The sequence below is a fragment of the Lissotriton vulgaris genome, chromosome 3_1 (genome assembly GCF_964263255.1).
Source record: "Lissotriton vulgaris chromosome 3_1, aLisVul1.2, whole genome shotgun sequence".
NCBI lineage: Eukaryota > Metazoa > Chordata > Amphibia > Caudata > Salamandridae > Lissotriton > Lissotriton vulgaris.
In genome coordinates this window covers 336,347,993-336,368,143 of record NC_141689.1, presented here as the reverse complement: position 1 = coordinate 336,368,143, position 20,151 = coordinate 336,347,993, and the positions used below count along the sequence as shown (strand labels likewise).

General features: G+C 45.1%; 1 protein-coding gene across 2 annotated transcripts in view; it reads right to left on the bottom strand.

The window, feature by feature from the left end:
• Positions 1-20,151, bottom strand: part of NIPBL (NIPBL cohesin loading factor) — a 1,086,041-nt gene that overhangs the window by 340,857 nt on the left and 725,033 nt on the right. For both annotated transcript variants that reach the window (XM_086960544.1, XM_086960543.1), the window contains exon 26: positions 18,105-18,245. In XM_086960544.1, coding sequence (XP_086816670.1) covers positions 18,105-18,245 — 141 coding nt within the window. The remainder of the gene's footprint in view (positions 1-18,104; positions 18,246-20,151) is intronic.

Below are 20,151 nucleotides of genomic sequence, written 5' to 3'. Positions count from 1 at the left end.
TGTCTATCAACTCATCTGCTCTTGCAATGAGGTGAGCATCCGTCTTGGTGACAGAGTTGAGCCCTCTATAGTCCACACAAAACCTCATCTCTCTTTCCACCCTGTGGATGAGGCGTGGGGACCAGAACCACTGGGCTAGCCCAAGGGATCTCAGAGGGTTCAATAAGCCCCTAAGTCCAGCATCTTGCTGACTTCAGCTTTGATGCTTTCCTTGACTAGGTCTGACTGTCGATAGATCTTGTTTTTGACAGGGTTACTGTCACCAGTGTCCACATCATGGGTACACCAGTTGGTCAGACCAGGTGTCAGGGAAAAGAGATTAGCATACTGTTGCAAAAACTTGCTTGCAGTCAGTCTGCTGTTAGGCAGAGAGGGTGTCTGGAAAGACAACTCCGTCCACTGACACATCTTTTGGGCTGTAAGAGAGATCAGGGAGAGGTTCACTCTCTGCTTCCTGTTCATCAGTCACCAAAAGCATGGTGATGCCAGCCCTGTCATTGTAGAGCTTAAGGCAGTTTACATGGATAACCCTTTTGGGTGTCCTGCTTGTGCCCAATTCAACTAAGTAAGTGACCTCACTCTTCTTTTCCAGGATAGGGTAAGGGCCAATCTATCTTGGAGAACCCTTTATGCCACTGGCTACAAAACCCACACCTGTTGCCTCAGGTTGAAATTCAACCAGTGCTGCTTTTTGGTCATACCAGTGCTTCTGAAGCTCCTGGCTGGCCTCAAGATTCTTGGATGCCTTTTCCATATACTCAGCCATTCTGGACCTTAGGCCAAGCACATAGTCCACAATGTCTTGCTTGGGTTCTTGGAGAGGCCTCTTTCACAAGACAGAGTGGTCCCCTCACAGGATGACCAAACACCAGTGCAAAGGGGGAAAACCCTACTCCCTTCTGTGGCACTTCCCTGTAAGCGAAAAGCAGGCTTGGTGACAGGACATCCTATCTCCTTTTGAGTTTTTCAGGGAGTCCCATGATCATACCTTTCAATGTCTTGTTGAATCTCTCAACAAGGCCATTGGTTTGTGGATGGTATGGGGAAGTAAACCTGTTCTGCACACCACACTCCTTTCACATGTGTTTCAGGTAAGCAGACATTAAGTTATAACCTCTGTCTGAAACCACCTCCTTAGGAAACCCTACCCTGGTGAAGACACCCAGGAGGGCCTTTGCTTCTGCAAGAGATGTAGTAGTCCTAAGTGGAATTGCTTCAGGGTACCTAGTAGCATGATCCACTACTCCTAGAATAACATTTGTTCCCCGAGGCTGTGGGAGTTTCAAGTGGACCCACAAAGTCCACACCTACCATTTCAAAGGGGACCCCCACCACTGGCAGTGGTATCAGGGGGGCCTTTGTTTGGCCACCTGTCTTGTCACAGGCCTGACAGGTAACACAGGAGCTAACAAACTCCTTCACCTTTTGATGCGTCTGGGGCCAGTGGAAGTGATTAACTAGCCTTTCCCAAGTTTTGGTTTGCCCCAGATGTCCAGCTAGGGGGATGTCATGAGCCAATGTTAGGAGAAACTCCCTGTACTTCTGTGGCACTACCACTCTCCTGGTGACTCCAGGAGTGGGGTTTCTTGCTTCAGCATACCGTAATCCCTCTTCCCAATAAGCTCTTTGGGTACCACTGACATCTCCCTGTGCTTCTGAAACAGCTTGCTGCCTCAGGCTTTCAAGAGTGGGATAGTCTTGCTGACCCTGGCACAGCGCTTTCCTAGTGGCTCCCCCATGGCACCAGGGATCAATCTGGTAATGCTCAAGCTCCATGGGTTCAGTTCCCTCTAGGTGTTCAAAGTCCTCTCCCTGAGGAGAGGGGTCCTGAGAGGTTTGCTGCGTAGAAGCTGGTCCCCCAGTCTTCTTGCTTTTTCTCTTGGTTGGTTGGGCCATGCTTTCAGGCTCCAAACCTACTTGTTCACCCTTCTTTTTGCTCTGTGCTTTTGTTTGCACACACACTAATTCAGGGATACCCAGCATTGATGCATGGGTTACTTACTCAACGGTAGCCCAGGCTGAGGTTTCAAGGTAATTTCCAAGCAGACAGTCAGCTGGTAACATCTGAGAGACCACTACCTGTTTCAGGCAGGTAACCCCCCTCCCCCCCCCCCCTAGTGTCACCATAGCCATTGGATGATTAGTGGTAACACTGAGCGTTGGCGACTGGAAACGTTTTCCCAATCAAGTATTGCTCTGGGGAAACCTGTGTATTTCTCACTACAGTGACACTGGCACCTGTATCCCTCAGAGCTTCTTTCCTAGTTCCATTAATGTAGGGGTATTGCAAATACTTCAAGTTGGGTGGCCACACAGCTACAGTGGCAAACTCAACTTCCCCATCTGAAACCAGAACGGCTTCAGTGTGCATCCTGATTTGCTCTGGGCACACCGATGACACTATCTGTATACTTGCCATCCGAGGTGTAGCTGGAGTGGTTGCCTTAGGGGCCTTGTTGTAGGGGCAAGATGTATCTACAGTTAAATGTCCCAACTTCTTACAGTTGTTACAATAGTCCTTGTTAGCATCAAAGTTCTTCCCACTATAGGGCTGAGGCACATAGGGAGTAGTTTGGGACCCACCCACCTGCCCAGGTTTTTGGGGCCCTTTAGAAGACTCAGACTTTTTATCTTGGGGATTCTCACCACCTTTCCCCTGGGGAGGTTTTGTAACCACCTTCTTCTGGTCACCCCCAGTGGCTGTCCTTGTCACGCTTGTCTTGACCCAGTGGTCTGCCTTCTTTCCCAATTCTTGGGGAGAAATTAGACATAGGTCTACCAAATGCTGATGCAACTTTTTATTTGTGCAATTGCTCAAAATGTGTTCCATCATAAACAAATTGTAAAGTCCAGACAAATCATGCACATTGTGTCCAGTTAACCAACCATCCAGTGTCTGTACTGAGTAATCTTCAAAATCTATCCAGGACTGGGTCTGGGTTTTGTGAGCCCCCCCTGAACCGGATTCTGTACTCCTCAGTAGTGAGCCCAAATACCTCAATCAGAGTCTTCTTCATGAGGGTATAGGACCCTGCATCTGGCCCAGAGAGGGTCAGAAGCCTGTCTCTACAGTTACCAGAGAACAGTTCCCACAGGAGTGCCCCTAGAGAGGTTTCTTTAACGTTCTTATATCATAAGCCCTCTCAAAGGCTGTGAACCACTTGGTGATGTCCTCACCTTCCTCAAATTTAGGGACAATCCCTTTGGGGATTTAAGAATCATAAGATTGCTCTTTATCCTTATTATTTGTATTGCTGCCACCATTGATGGGTGCTAAACCCATCTCTTTCCTTTCCTAGAGCCAGGAGTCTGGACTCTAAATCTAATCTCTTGGCCAACTTTGCTAAAAAGTTGTCCTTTTCATTGGCGCTATTTCCAATGTCTTCCCTGGGAACTGGTCCACCTGTGTGAGCCCTAGGTTCCCAGAAATTGATTCTTGGAGATAAGGGTATGGGAACCCTCACTTCCCTAGAGATGGGGGGGAGGATTACTATCCACCTCCTCCTCTTCTTTCCCTTCTGACTGGTAGTCATCATGTTCAGAAGGGTGGCCTTTAGCATACTCAGCCAGGAGCTCCTGAAGCCCTTGTTTGGTTGGAGGCAGGCCCATGGATATGTTATTGAGTTTGCATAAGGACCTCAATTCTTTGAAAGACAAGTGTAAGTAAGGTGTGAGGTCGAGCTCCTCCACCAGATCCTGCATGGTTTTAGCTTCACTAGTAGCTGGGTTCCTTTGAGACATTCTAATCTGACAGTTCTAACCCTCTACCCGGACTAGTGTGACTTATTTTTCTAGAATTCTACTGGGATTTAAGCAAGGCCCTGACAAGACTTTTAGTATTTTGGAAAAAACTATTTCAGAACTCTAAAGGCAATTTAGGAGTTCTGTCGTGTGATCAGATGGTAACCAAGTAGTCCAACAAATGCAAGTTTGTATCCCACTGCTGATCCACCAATGTAAGAAAGTGGCTCTGAATATACTGGACCAAAGTAAGGTACAGTGTGCACAGAGTCCACAGTCCCCAGAGGTATGGCAGAGGCTAACGTTAGATATAACCTCTCTCTCTAAAGTGGTAGCTTAGTCGAGCAGTAGGGCAGTATCAGAGGACAGTGTAAAGCATTTGTTGTACACACTCAAGTAAGCAAATGGTCTTACACACAAGAACTGAATTTTGGCCAATTGTTTTGTGTCAAAAGATATCATTATTTTATTATAGAACCAACAAGGTATCAAAATATACTTTTCTCAAATCTGAGTGACTTTAGGTAATTACTTTTAAATAGGCAACAGACTGTTAAAGTGCAATAGTTACAGTGTTTGCAATAGGCAACACAATTTCAAACACAATATAACATTCAGCTCAATGGGTTTTTCTATTTAAATGCAATTGATTATGTTATTGATTACTTTTCTAACCACAGGACTGGATCATAAATTCAGTCCCGGGACATTTCCTATAAACAATAGGGTAAACGTCGTTTTTGTTACAGTAGAGATTTTTAAGTAATATTATTGTATTTTCAAAGTTGACATTAAGAAACTTTTCAGTGAAAACCAAGCAATGTTATCCTATGGGAGGAAATTCAAGTTACTGTTAAGTACAGTTATGATTACTTTTTTGGTTCAGCGCTGGGCTAAAAGATGCAGCACTGGGTTCTCTCCTGATAACAGGTGAGTAAATCGGAATTTGTTATTCTGCTGATTTTAGATGAATATTTTAAAGTTGCAAAACTCCACACAAAGAATTTAAGTGAAACCAGCCAATGTTATCCTATGGAAGGAAAAGGAGTTATCGGCTTTTAGGTAAGTACTTGACTGGCAGAGTTAAGGTTCCGTGCATAGACTCAGGGGTCTCCCAGGGTTGGAAAGGTACAGTTGTTGCACCCTCAGCGGCACAGGGGCAGCCGGGTGCAGAGAGTGTAGGCCCAATGTAATCCCATGGAGGATAGGGGGCCTTCGGTTGGTGGCTGCAAGCAAGCAGGCCACACAGCTGTGGGAGCGGAGCTCCTGGTCACTTACACAGGGTAAGTAGGGAAGTAAAGTAGGGTAGTTGCTGCACTTTCAGCGGCACTCGGGCAGCTGGGTACAGGGTGCTTTTGAGCCGTTGGGCGCTTAATGTTAATCAATTGAAAAGTTAAAAAATGAACTAAGGCGGCATACTCGGGGACGGAGATTATTCAGGTGCGCCCACCACTTCGAGAGGTAAGTTGGGATCTTGGAGAAGAGGTAGGTACCCTAGAGGAAGGCACAGGGGGCTGCCGGGTGAGGAAATCTAACCCTCAGCTGGTCGCAGTTGAAGGGGTCCCTGGTTCTGAGGCTGCAAGCGTTGTCTGGTTCGTCGAGGAGGGTCTTTGGGCACTGGACTCCGGGTCACAGTCGCAGGGGGAATGTCCACGTGGTCTTGGTTCACTCAGGAACAGGCCAGGCTTGGCGGGTGCAGAGTGGGCTGGGTTTGCGGGCGCCACAGCTGGCAAGAAAACGCACCAGCGGCATACAGCAACACCAGGAAGGGTAAGGAACTGCAAGGGGAGTCCACACCATTCCAGTGTAAGACAGGGCTATCCAATAGGTATACATACCCCACGCAGGGTGGGACACGGCCAAAGTAGTATGCAAACCACTCTTAGGGAACAAAATCCCGCTTCAGAGACCAAAGTAGAAAACCTGTGGCAGAAACCAGAGAAGGCCTAGGAAGCAGTCAAAGAACACTCTTTGCCAAATGGAGGCTAAACCAACAGAAGAGGTAGGCCAACCCAGGACCCCGAGGGCACAGTATCTCACAGAAAGTGTGGGATAACACCTCCCACTAAGACCCTGAGGGTTAACAACAAAAAACACCTACTGAGGAGGAGGAAGACGGAGCCCAGCAAGAAGAAACTGAAGGGTTGAGTGTTCCTTAGTGTTGAACAGAAGGACCCCGTCAAAGGGTAGATCAACCAAGCGTTCCCCGATATGCCCAGGAAAAACAGCATCACAAAGACAGGCATGGCGATGGAGAGCCACAGAAGTGGCCATAGCACTGTCGAGAACATCAGCAACATCCAAGGCCGCATGAAGAATCGGAATGATTGCCATGCTTCGCAGGATTTTGCTTTGTGTTCCGGGAATAAGCTGAGGTTGCAGACCTCATGCAAGTCGGTGGTGGAAACTTAGCACGACACCCAGGACATAGCTTGAACGGAGTCCATTCCATCGACTGCTGGCGTGGTCGGCACAGGTAGGCCCGACGGCACGCCTCTTAGTTCCCGATTGAAGGTTTTCACAGTGTACAGGATATGCATTGAATGGGAAACCGCAATCGAAAGAGAATACCATTGAGGGTAGAGGATTGCGTGTCGAATGGGCTAGAAAACTATACCGAACTGCAGCGCAGCAATACACATACGAACCAGATGGTGGAAAAAAACAATCTGGGGTTGGAGTCGATGCCCATGCGCACTATCACCGAAAGGAGAAGTCACCTACCTCGTGACTGCAAAGACTTCTTCGAACAAAAACAAAGTGCAAACATCTGGACCCAACACCAGATGGCAATCTATGCTAAAGCATATGATCTACAGCTCATATGCCTCGAACCGTGTGTTTTAGAATAACTTTTTAGGAGTATGAAGATACTTATGTGCATCATAAAATGATTAGATTTGAATGTCATAATCATAAACTCATAAATGCCCACATATTTTAAACCAAAACTTGAGGATTAAAGTGATGCCTTTGTGATTAAATATCATATCTATGGACAATAATGTAATTCATAGCAGTTTATTGCCAGTTCCAGGTCATGCAAGGACCTCCTTTAGATTAGAGGGGGTTTAGGTATTGTTTGGTATCAGGAGTCAGAGGATACACTTCCATAATGGACCACAAATAAAACTACCAGCATATCAAACAAAGTTTGCGCAACTATCAACATGCATACTGAGGTAATATAAATTTTATGGTCAAGTTATGTTCCCTAGCGCGTACCCCACCGACTCCATGTACGAGTTAAAGTGCATGTAACTTCCCTCCTGTACCAGCTATGAAGACGCAAATACATTTGCGTCCAACGTTAACTTGTCCTCTTTCAGACCCACCATGAATGGGTTGAATGGTCCGTTCCTAAGTATGCTATGCCAACGTCTTTTTGTAGTGTACTCCTACGTTTTTTCAGCCCTGGCTGAAGTAGGCCCTGAATCTCTGCCACCGAGCCTCTTTTCTGGCTTCTGACTCTAAGAAATCTCTGCCCAGGAAGCCCCCGTAACCGTGAACTCTGACTTACTTCTAGCGCGGCCCTCCGTGCTCAGCTCAGCCTGCTGCCTGCCAAGATTGACTATAACCTTCGAGTTATCTGTTTCCCTCCCCGAAAATACATTCCAGCCTGCTAGCTTCAGTAAACATCCTTCCTCAGCTACAGGGCTAAAGGGCCGACCTGTCTCTGTGCAAGTAATTCATAGCTCCGTTGCCATGCTTTCATGGAAGGCCCCTTGCCCCACGCTTCTCCTACAGACACCCAGGCGCTTATACACGCACTCACAGCAAGTATAGAATAGCTTCTGCTCTAGAGACCTTTCTGCCCAGATAGCTTAGTTCCTAAACATCAGATATCAGATATGATAGAAGCACAAGTTGATCTGACATGCCAGACTTCTGTCTCTTTCCGTCAGTGTAAATGTCAAGTCCCCTGCACCCCTCCAGTTACACGTCATCCAGCTGCGCGCGCATCCAAGCTTCCGATTTCTGCTGACATTGCCACATTTTCTGTTAGTGCCACCCCTTTGTGACAACTATCAGTGACGTTTCCAGAACACACCTCTAGTTCACGCCTCTTGATTACGTACATGTACCACGTGTAATATTGTTATCTTGTCTTCTCTCAGCTGTTACGCCTCTTGCACTGTTACTTATGGAATGAAATAAGTATATAAGCTATGTACTGTTAATAAAATGTAGCGCTCTATCCCTTCTGACACCCTGTGTGGTGGTCAGAACATGATATCCTGATTCCTTTATGAGGAATAAAACCCTTAGAAACTCTTACACCACGGACTCTGTTTTCCTTCATTCTGATTGAGTTATTATTGATTAAGTACTTACCTGCATAGAAATTAAGAGAGTAAATTAATTATTTACGTCATTTTGGCGCCCGAACAGGGACCCCTCCCCCACCTCACGCGCCGGTTGGCGCGTTGCATACTGTGTCCCCTGCCATCAGTTAGATGGAACACACGTGTACTGGCAGGATTTCCTGCATCTCCCTCTGACCCACGGAGGTGACGAAGACTGCAATCAGTGCCCAGACGAGGCGGTGAGGAGTGCGGAGGATCCCGGCCAGAGCCCAGCCGAAAGAAGCAAGGTCCGAGGTGTGAAGAGGCCCACCAGTTTTCCGAAGTTTTCCGAAGTTCCGAGTCGAGTCCAGTCGAGTTTTCCGAGGCCTTCTGTTTTCCGTGCTTCCCGGTGAGTACCATTGCTGGGTCGTATCTAGACGGGTTTGGGTACGCAAGTCCGGTCTGCACTGTTTTTAGGCAGTGTATCTGTACTGTTTAGCAGTATATCTAGTATTCCGAATTTCTGAAATTCTGCACTGTTACAACAGTGTATCTGTACTGTTGAGCAGTACATCTAGTATAGAGGGGTAGTCATCTATGTTTTAAATGTTTTTGTAATTAATGTCGTGGTATGAATGTGATTGTTTTTGTGCATTATTGTGTTTTCTTGTATAAATAGTTACAGTCGAAATTAAGTATCAAGGATCGAGCATTTCAGTATCAAGTAGGCACAATGCCGTTTTTCAACAAGTTAAAGCAGATAGGAACTAGGAAAGGGATATTAGAGGAAGAAATTCCAATCCCCCCTAGGGACACTCCAGGTAATTTTATGTATAATAAGCATGGCATAGACGCCATCCTGTATCTAGAGTTATGGACCGATTATACCAAGCACCTAGAGGAAAGATACCGATGGCCAGTTAACGGAACATGGGATGCCGAGTGCATCATAAAGGTAGAAGAAGTATTACGGAAAAAGAAAGCCAGACAATCTCAGAAAGACGCCATAGAATTTTGGCGTAAGGAATCACATAAACGTGCTGAAAGAGCACTCCGTAGAGAAGACAGACTTAAAGAATCAGAAAAGGCTCAAGAAAACGAATTAGTTACTGAAGGAATTCGAGTAAAATCAGAACAAATAGATCGCATCCGAAATAGCCAAGTGAACAACATGTATCTTTTGGCCGAAGGTACCCCTGACGCCATTTCAGAAATACCGAAAAATTTGCCGTCACCATTAGTTCCAACTAAAGTAATGCACAAAACTACTAAAGACATATTCCTAAATTCATACTTAGACGATGTAGCACCAGCTTACACCAATCTGCCTGTTCGTGCCCTGCCTACAGACAGGGACGGGGGTGGTATTCCGCCCCCAGGTCACGTTCCGCCGGTACCGCAACAGACTTCCCCTGTTCCGCCAGCCCCGCCACTTCCCGTACCCAAAACTGACCTACCGAAACCACGTTTGCCTGATCCACCTAAACGACAAGTTAACGTTCAGATACAGACTCCCCAGGGAGGTAATGTACAAGCTTCCGCTTCAGGAGGTGCGACCGCGGGTCCTCAGACCCCGCCACCAACTCACAGATTCAATCTCAAAGATATGCAGAGTCCTCTCACGTACAGGTCTCCCCACTCCTCTAATTCATCCCGCCTTGACACATTAAAAGAAAACATGTCAGTTTGCAGATATGATCCAGTACCCGGAAAAGACGATTTAATGATATTGGCATCATTACGGTTAAGATCGGCTACTGATAGTTTGTTATGCTATGCAGGAATGAAGGATCGTCTAGACAGAATATATGAGTTCGTTCAGACAGGAAAGGACTCTGACAGTATTAAGGATGCCATGGAGAAACAGAAAGTTGGCATGCAAGCACTGAGACACAAAGATTGCCTGGGCAGAAATAGAGGAAGAGGAAAAGAAACGGGTCCCAGGGTTAGGCCTTGGGGACAAAACTAAAGCATTACCAGGTTTGATAGTACAGGTCCTGCCCAGATTATTGACAACTAGAAAGGAGGATTGGGATGCAATCTCGTCCTGTAAACAGAAACATGATGAAGATACTAGTGACTTCTATTCAAGATTCGAGAAATGTTTTATTATTAATAGTGGCCTTCAGCCAAGTAGCGAGTCGTACCCACATCTTTTTGTATCAAAGTTAGTAGAGAATTCCCTACCGTTAGTTAAAAATCGAGTGTACAAGGTTGAGAGTACATGGCAAGCAAATACGCCATCTCAGATGTTACAAATGTTACAATATCACCAGAACAGAATTAGAGAAGAACAAGATCAGGAACAGAAACGTATGAAAGACACAAAGATGAAAATGTTAGTAGCTCAGACAGTCCCATCCGACGGACACAGAAAGGGTACGACCCAGACAAGTCACACTGCAGCTCCTGTTAAAGGGACATGCAATTATTGCAAGCAGCCAGGTCACTACGTACACGAATGCCCAGTTCTGAAACATAACATAGCGACAGGTAAAACTAAAGAAAGACCGCATCCGCCTAGACAAGACCATAACCAGCATCAGTCTACACAGAATACACAGCCTATGCATGCTTCCTCGACTCCAGCACAGACCGTAGCAGTATCACAGCCACAGCCCATCGCCGCAACTCAGCAAGTTTCACAACAGATGTACCAGTATGCCCAGTCTGCTTACCCCGAATATTCCCGATATACATGAAACAGCCTAGAGAGGGAAGGTGGCTTGCCTCTTATTGAGATTCCTGTAGATCAAGAAGGTCCTTATGTACACAGTCAAGTATTGGGAAAAGACAGAAAGTTTTTAATTGACACAGGGGCAAGTCGCACTACAATAAGTCATGATGAAGTTCCAGGGGCACCCCTCTCAGGCTCACAGAATGTTTCCCTGGGTTTTTCAGGACAGCCTATTGTAAATGAAGTATCAGAACCAGTTCCCCTGGCTGTGGGTCCATTATCACGCGTTACAGACCTGTTACTCACGAAATCATGTCCAGAAAATCTGTTAGGAATTAAAACATTGAAGGCTCTAGGAGCTATAATCTGCTGTTCCCCGGAGGGAGTTAGACTCTTTCTGCGGGATTTCAAGGGCCATTACGTTTTGCGTGAGTTTGATGTCAGATTAAAAAATGTACCAGATTACTTGTGGGCAAAAGGCCCAACTGATGTAGGATGTATGCACATTACACCATACCGTGTTACACTCAAGGCAGGTGTTGTATTACCCAGAATCAGACAATATAAGTTACCACCCGATGCTGTAGTGGCTTTACTGAAAATCATTGAAGAGCTCATTGCCCAAGGAGTGGTCGTCGAAACCGACTCCAATATCTGTAACTCACCCATCATTCCGATTCTTAAACGTACTGATCCCAATGCACCGCCAGTATACCGGCTGGTGATTGATCTTCGAGAATTAAATAAATGCATTATCCCACAGTATCCTGTGGTCCCCGATATCTCATCCTTATTGACTGCCATTGATTCAGAAGCAACGTTCTTTACTGTAATTGATCTCAAGAACGCCTTCTTCAGCGTGCCTATTGATCCAGAGAGCCAATATCTCTTCGGATTCTGTTTAAATGGACGCAGCTTCAAATTTTCGCGCGCACCTCAAGGATTCACAGAAAGCCCCAGCATCTATAGTCAAGCACTGAAGAGACAACTAGATTGTATTCAAATGCCAGTTAACACCGCTTTACTGCAATACGTCGATGATCTGCTGATCACCGCACGAAGTGAGCCCGAATGTGAAAAAGCATCACTGACCGTTTTACACTTTCTGGCCGACAAGGGACACAAGGTGTCTCCTTCGAAGCTACAATTCTGTGTTCAGCAAGTTGTGTACTTGGGTCACTTGCTGTCCAAAGTGGGGAGACAGCTCACTCCCGATCGCATTCAGTTAATTGCAAATATGCCACAACCCCAGACACAAAAGGAAGTGCGGGCCTTCATAGGCCTCACCTCGTACTGCAGACAATGGATTCCCCAGTATGCATTTCTAGCCAAGCCACTCATCCAGTTAACGACACAGGAGGCAGCGATTTCGACTGCCCTCCCTTGGACTCAGGAACACACACAAGCTTTTGAAGACTTAAAGAAAGCCTTATGTCAAGCACCAGTTTTAGCGACACCATGTTACAGCAAACCGTTCACACTTTTTGTTACAGAACGTGATGGTACAGCGTTGTCTGTCCTCACCCAAGATCAAGCAGGTTCACATAAGCCTTGTGCTTATTTTTCTAGTACATTGGATTCAGTAGCCCAAGCACTCCCTGCGTGCTTAAAGTCAGTAGCAGCAACAGCGTTAGCAATAAGACAAAGCGATTCAATTGTTTTAGGTCATCAGTTAACAGTTCAAGTTCCACATTCTGTAGAGGTTTTGTTAAACAGAACCCAGACTCAACACTTGACTATAGCACGTCTGACAGGTTATGAATTAACACTATTCCAGCCACACATAGAAATCAGACGCTGCAGTATCTTGAACCCAGCAACACTGTTACCTACAGTTATGACAGATCCAGCTCCACATGATTGTATAGAAATAATTAATGCAGTAACTAAGCCTAGACGAGACTTAACAGATGTCCCATTGACAAATCCAGACCTGACACTTTATGTGGACGGTTCATGCATGAGAACAAGTACAGGAGAATTAGTGGCCGCGTATGCCGTGACCACTGAAACTGAAGTTAAAGAAACACACCGTATTGACACACTGTCTGCTCAAGCAGCAGAGCTCATCGCTCTGACCCGAGCTTGTATTCTAGCCAAGAACAGAAATGTTAACATATACACTGATTCCCGTTATGCCTTCGGAGTTGTACACGATTTCGGAGTCCTCTGGCAAGAACGAGGTTTTCTGACCTCTCATGGGGCCAAGATTCAACATGGTCCCCTCATTCAAGCACTGTTAGAAGCAATACATTTGCCCTCGGGCATATCAGTCATGAAGTGTAAGGCACATACCAAAGTCACAGATTCTGTTTCCCAGGGTAACGACCTGGCAGACCAGACAGCAAAACATACAGCACTGACTCACATCCAGATTACTGATGTGACAAAGACAATAGTTCCGACAAAGTGTATGACAATTAGAGATCCCGCCCTAGACGTAATTGACATTCAGACACATGCTACTCCAGATGAAATAAAGAAATGGATTGAACTAGGAGGGATTCAGACAGATCAAGGTTGGGTGACGAAGGGAAAATCTATATGGTTTCTCCCTGACGCAATGGTTCAAGTCATGATAAATACAGCACATAGCCCGGCCCATCTAGGAGAGAAGGCGATGTTAGACAGTTTACAGAATCTCTGGTACAACAAACACTTACGAGCAGCAGCAAAACAGAAAGTGCGTACTTGCATGATCTGTTGTCAGTTCAATCCAGGTAAAAGCGTCCCTGTAGAGCAAGGAGGATTTCATCCTCCCGATCACCCTTTTGAAGTCCTCCAGATGGATTATATCCAGATGAATAGCTGTCGAGGTTTTAAATATGTCCTTGTAATTGTTTGTGCTCTGTCCCGCTGGACCGAAGCATACCCAGTCCCAGACTACACTGCTCCTACCACTGCCAGACAGTTGGTTCGTGAATTCTTCCCACGGTACGGTTTGCCCCGTGTCGTGTATTCAGATAACGGACAGCCGTTCTCGTCCGAGTTGATGAGACAGGTTTCCCTTTTGCTAGGATATCAGTGGAGGTTCCACTGTGTCCGACATCCCGAAGCAGCAGGCCTTGTAGAAAGGCATAATCAGACACTAAAAATTCGCCTTGCCAAGATCTGTCAGGAAAAAGGGGTCGACTGGATAGTCGCCCTGCCCGTGGCACTATTCTACATGAGAATGGTCGCCCACTCAAGATCAGGGCTATCCCCGTACGAAGTGGTCTTTGGCAGACCACCGAATATGTGGGGGACGCCCATTCCGAAGAAAATCACAGATGTTGATTGTAATATGTTGACAGATTACCTTGCCTCCTTGATGTCTGAACTCCAATCATGTCGTTCACAGGTTGCCGCAGCCTTCCCTGACAACACCGATGTAAAGGCGCATGAGGTCCGTCCTGGGGACCTGGTACTCGTCCGGAATTTCGACCGGAAAAGTCCGCTGGAGCCCCGTTGGAAGTCTCCGAAGACCGTCCTCCTTACAACCAGGACCGCTGTGAAAATCGAGGGGAGAAAGGGGTGGGTCCATACGAGTCACATCAAACTTTGCAATGAACTAAAAAACGGACTGAAACAGGACTCTGACTCGTCCACCCCCACCAAAGACTGTGCTGAAACGAAAGACTTTACCGTTACCGAACGAGAAAAGACTCCCCAAGAACTATATCGAATGAAACTCAGATCTAGCAAGTCAGACAGTTTAATTGTTTAAGTCCTCCCCTAGGTGAATCGGTTAAATAGTTTCTGACATGTATCCCCTAGATCGAGATAGAGAGAGAGAGAGAGAAGCAAAGAAACGTACATACTGCAAATCACTGCGTAGTCACTGCATAGTGACGTTGTTAATAATGTTTTTTCTAAGTATTCTAATTATTATTGCCAGCATTCTGCTACCTATATATTGGCCTATTTTCAGGCGTGAACAATCTGCTTACAATGTCTCTGCTGAACACACTTTTAGTGAACTTCCTGCACATGAACTCTCTTACAGACTTGCGCTGCGCAACAATACATTCATTAGTATGTTACACCACTCCCATCAGACAAATAATGCTACAGACTGTTGGATATGTGGCCGACTCCCTCCCTACCAGAATTACAAGGGAGCTCTGCCCCTCTTTCCGTACCCGTTCACTCACAATGGCTCCTGTGGAGCATGGTTCAAAATAATTAATTCCTTAGATCCCGATATTGCTGTTTTCGATGGGGGCTGGGTTTGGGGAAACTTGAACTTAGTCCTGCTCAACGTCTGTTACCCTGATAAAGAGGGACTTCCCACTCGAATAGGAACTGATCTAGAAAATGAAGTATATGGATTAGGTAATTACACAATTAGCCTTATGATCCTTACTGTTGAATACGAAGCTGCTCCAGTTCTGCCCCATATGTTAGTATTACCAGTCACAGGTGAACTATGTGTTAGCAAGAAAGGTTCAGTACACGTAGGACATAGTAAATGCACTACTGTGGTCGAGTTCAGTGACCATGGTAAATCATCCTTTAAAGCTATTAGTCACTCTTATTTTGTTTGTGGTCATACCGCATACATACGTTTGCCTCCAGATTGGGATGGTACCTGTTATATTGCATTCCTTCTGCCACCTGTTTTTCTAGCTCCCCCAGATTACCATAGAAATACGAATCTAGTACCAAATAGACCCAAAAGAGATATTCCACTTGTCGACTACACAGAAACGGCATGGGAACAGTACACTGATTTCAATAAAGGATTCTTTTTCTTCCTAGGACCTGTCCAAAACAGTAAATTGATACGCAGATTAACTAGAACACTTGAAGCAGTAGTACATGAAACTGCCTCCGCCTTAGGTAACATAACAGAGGAGCAATCTGCTATGCGGGTTGTTGTCCTTCAAAATCGTCTTGTAATTGACGTCATCTTGGCAGATAGAGGTGGAGCCTGTAAGGTCATCGGGTCAAGTTGCTGTGTTTTCATTCCACAAAATGCACCATCTGTCTATCAAGCTATTACCCGTCTGCATAAAATTGCAAATCAGATACATCAGAATCCAGGCACCTGGACTTGGTCCGGTTGGTTCTGGACTACGTTAACAGCTTGGGGATGGAAGATCTTATCCTTCCTAGGCATTGGCCTCGTTATAGTATTCAGCTGCTGCCTGTGCCTACAGTGTGGGCCAGCGATTTGTGGACTGTGTGCCACATCCTGCATTGAACATTCCAGTTGTCTCTCAAACAGTCAAAGAAAGAAAGATGAACATATAATGTTACAAGAACAAACCGATCGATTTATGAGGATCGATATATCATGAAGGGTCCGTAGGGAACAAGGAGGGAATGAGGTAATATAAATTTTATGGTCAAGTTATGTTCCCTAGCGCGTACCCCACCGACTCCATGTACGAGTTAAAGTGCATGTAACTTCCCTCCTGTACCAGCTATGAAGACGCAAATACATTTGCGTCCAACGTTAACTTGTCCTCTTTCAGACCCACCATGAATGGGTTGAATGGTCCGTTCCTAAGTATGCTATGCCAACGTCTTTTTGTAGTGTACTCCTACGTTTTTTCAGCCCTGGCTGAAGTAGGCCCTGAATCTCTGCCACCGAGCCTCTTTTCTGGCTTCTGACTCTAAGAAATCTCTGCCCAGGCAGCCCCCGTAACCGTGAACTCTGACTTACTTCTAGCGCGGCCCTCCGTGCTCAGCTCAGCCTGCTGCCTGCCAAGATTGACTATAACCTTCGAGTTATCTGTTTCCCTCCCCGAAAATACATTCCAGCCTGCTAGCTTCAGTAAACATCCTTCCTCAGCTACAGGGCTAAAGGGCCGACCTGTCTCTGTGCAAGTAATTCATAGCTCCGTTGCCATGCTTTCATGGAAGGCCCCTTGCCCCACGCTTCTCCTACAGACACCCAGGCGCTTATACACGCACTCACAGCAAGTATAGAATAGCTTCTGCTCTAGAGACCTTTCTGCCCAGATAGCTTAGTTCCTAAACATCAGATATGATAGAAGCACAAGTTGATCTGACATGCCAGACTTCTGTCTCTTTCCGTCAGTGTAAATGTCAAGTCCCCTGCACCCCTCCAGTTACACGTCATCCAGCTGCGCGCGCATCCAAGCTTCCGATTTCTGCTGACATTGCCACATTTTCTGTTAGTGCCACCCCTTTGTGACACCTATCAGTGACGTTTCCAGAACACACCTCTAGTTCACGCCTCTTGATTACGTACATGTACCACGTGTAATATTGTTATCTTGTCTTCTCTCAGCTGTTACGCCTCTTGCACTGTTACTTATGGAATGAAATAAGTATATAAGCTATGTACTGTTAATAAAATGTAGCGCTCTATCCCTTCTGACACCCTGTGTGGTGGTCAGAACATGATATCCTGATTCCTTTATGAGGAATAAAACCCTTAGAAACTCTTACACCACGGACTCTGTTTTCCTTCATTCTGATTGAGTTATTATTGATTAAGTACTTACCTGCATAGAAATTAAGAGAGTAAATTAATTATTTACGTCAATACTCACCTAAGTTATATTGAAAGATTTTCCAGCTTGGCCAGGGGGATATTAGATTGTATATGAATCTATAAATGCTGGAGAACTATATTAACGGGTACGTAAACTGCTTTCTCCACTAAAGATTCCTTTCTCAATTTCTTTAAAGTCACATTCACCCTAAGAAACAATACTAAATGAATTCCGATGGTGCATATTGATTTTATCATCTGTGAGCCTGTGACTCAATACTCTATTTTTACACTTAGTCTCCAGAAGAGTGGTCCCTCCATTTTTTTGGTCTAGAGAAAGTAATTCAAGTGCGAGCTACCAAAATGAAAATCGGATTTCAAAAGCTTCTAAGCAGCTGTTAGTTTGGTAAATTGCACAAATGACTCTTAATTTTCCAGCAGGAAAGTGCTCATTGGATTGCAGCCTGCCATAAACTGGGAAGGCAGCTTTCTGGTTGAACACAGACATCAATTAAAGGATAGAGGGCAGGTGGGGACAAGCACCAACATGGACATCAAGGGAGGGAGAGGGGACGGGGCAAGCAACACGGAGAAGGGAGAGACACAGAGCAGAAAGGAGTACACAAGGCCAGCTGAAAAACGACACCAAAGAGGTTAAAGCTAAAGAAAAAAGTAGTGCCTAAAAGAATGAGGAATGGAAGGACACATAATGCATTCATGCTCCACGGGAGGGACAAATACACGAAGAGGAAGGAAGCCAGCCTGCAGCAGCCAACCCATTTGAAGCTAGCAAATGAGTAAAAATGAAACCAACTATTAGTAAGTAATGGGTAGCCTCCAAGCCCACTAATAGTAAACAAATTGTCTCGAAGACAGAGCGGGTGTGCCACCTGGGCGAAACTTAAAAAGACAGCAACATGGAGCACTAACATACAACAGTAACAAATCTTACCGTCATGCCATACTTTATTATCAGTTTCATAAGATCTTCCTCAATAGTGGCAAGGAATGTTTCACTCGGGTGTTCCATCAAAGGCACAACCAACTCCAAAATCTTTGCAACATTGCAGATAACCATGAAATCGTTCTGGGTCTGTAACAATTTTAATTAAGAGTTGGCATTTATATTGCAACTTTAATACTTGAAGTGGCAGCTGTACAATATATAAAAAAAACGGCAAGATTGCTAAAGGCCAATGTTGAACAAGACCATTTATTTACAATTATATTTTTCTTGGACATATGACTAAAAGACTGCTGCTTTACAGAAGCACTTAAGAAATATTCTAACATACATTCTTATTGATGACATTCTTAACCCCTTCGATGCTCATGACGAGCTCAGCTCGTCATGAGGTACACCTCTCGTGTGCTCATGACGAGCTGAGCTCGTCATGAACAATGAGATTTCATCAACACCACCACCGGAGGAAAATAACACCAGCATCCATGGTGTTATGTACTGAAAACAGAATATTACCCACCATATGAAGATTTTTGCACTTTTAATAAAAATAAAATATAGGATTGCGATCTTTTGCCAATTCGTGGCGACATGTGGAAAAGTAAGGGAAAAGAAACGTTTGTGAGCGTATGGATTAGTTACTTACCGCCGGTAATGTTCAGATGTACGACAGCTCCTTCAGTTCTTTCTATAGACCCCTTCCAAAAAAGTTAGATTTTTTTCAGCAACATGCAGTTTCCAGTGGCAGGTGGCTCTGTGCAACATCAAGAGCAGTACTGCGCGACCTCAAAGAAAGTGGCGTAAATATATATACATATTTTGATTGCCACAAGAGCTGCTGACACCAGTTATGTCTATTTCTAGAATACTAGAGGCTGAGGATGCAGCGGTCGAAGTGAGGTCGTTTTTTTTATAAATCATAAAAACGTATTATTAGATCAAGAGAAGAGAGCACCAATGATCATTGGGAGCAGTCATATCCATCAGTATAAACAGTAAGTAATATATTCTAATGAATATTCTTTTCTGCAGATTCCTTATGGAAATCACTTCCACAATATCCATTAAGTAGACTGTTTGAGAATACCAATAAAATACATTCTTTAAAAAAATGAAGTAAAGATTTGCCAAACTGAAACAGAGATCAGTTTCCACCCCAGGGCCATAATGCCTGCCAAAGGAGTGTATAGAAAAGCAGGTAGCAGTCCCACTAAATTTAAAGAGAAAACGAGCTTTCTTTGCCCAGTTGACGCATCCCATCTGTGGATCACATCCACGCATGATGTTGGATAACTACACTGGTGGGAACTGCCTATCCTGATAATAAGCAGTATCAAGGCCAGCCCAAATCACATATCTGCCTGTATCCTGACCATACAGAATGGTATGAGCCAAGGATGCCCTCAGAGGGCGGGCATATACCGGTCCAATAAACAGCAGTGACTGACATGAATGCTACACTCTAAGATAACATTTGTTTTCATAAAGCCTCTATCATCTTCCACTCCCTTTCTGTGGTGGGGGTAAGGGGAGGGGCAAATGTAGTGGGGTGTACCTTGCTGGTTGAAGCCTGACCCACCAGATTCTTGTGAGAAAGATGCCTCTCATCCGCAGGAAGCCCAAGAAGAAAATTCAACCCTGAATTAGGGGAAGTATTAACAACAAAGCTGATACTTTTGAATTTTCCACTGAGGACACCAAACGTATCTACACCCTTATTCAGGAACCCGAGTGTGTCACTTCCAGTACCGGATCAGTACAGTCTAACATACGACAACTTTTGTATGCAGCCAAAAGAGAGATCAACCAACGCCTACACGCGAGCACATTGATTCGCTATCACAAAGTGTCAAGAATTCCGAGAGGATTACGTATACCACTGAAATCTACTTTATGCAAGAATAACATCAAATTCACTGAAAGGTGGTACGGAATACTCAATAAGTGTTCACTTGACCTAATCTTACTCATTGTTGAGGAACTATCCAAAATGCTTGAAGACCTCACCACAGAAGTAGCTCAGCTCAAAGATGAA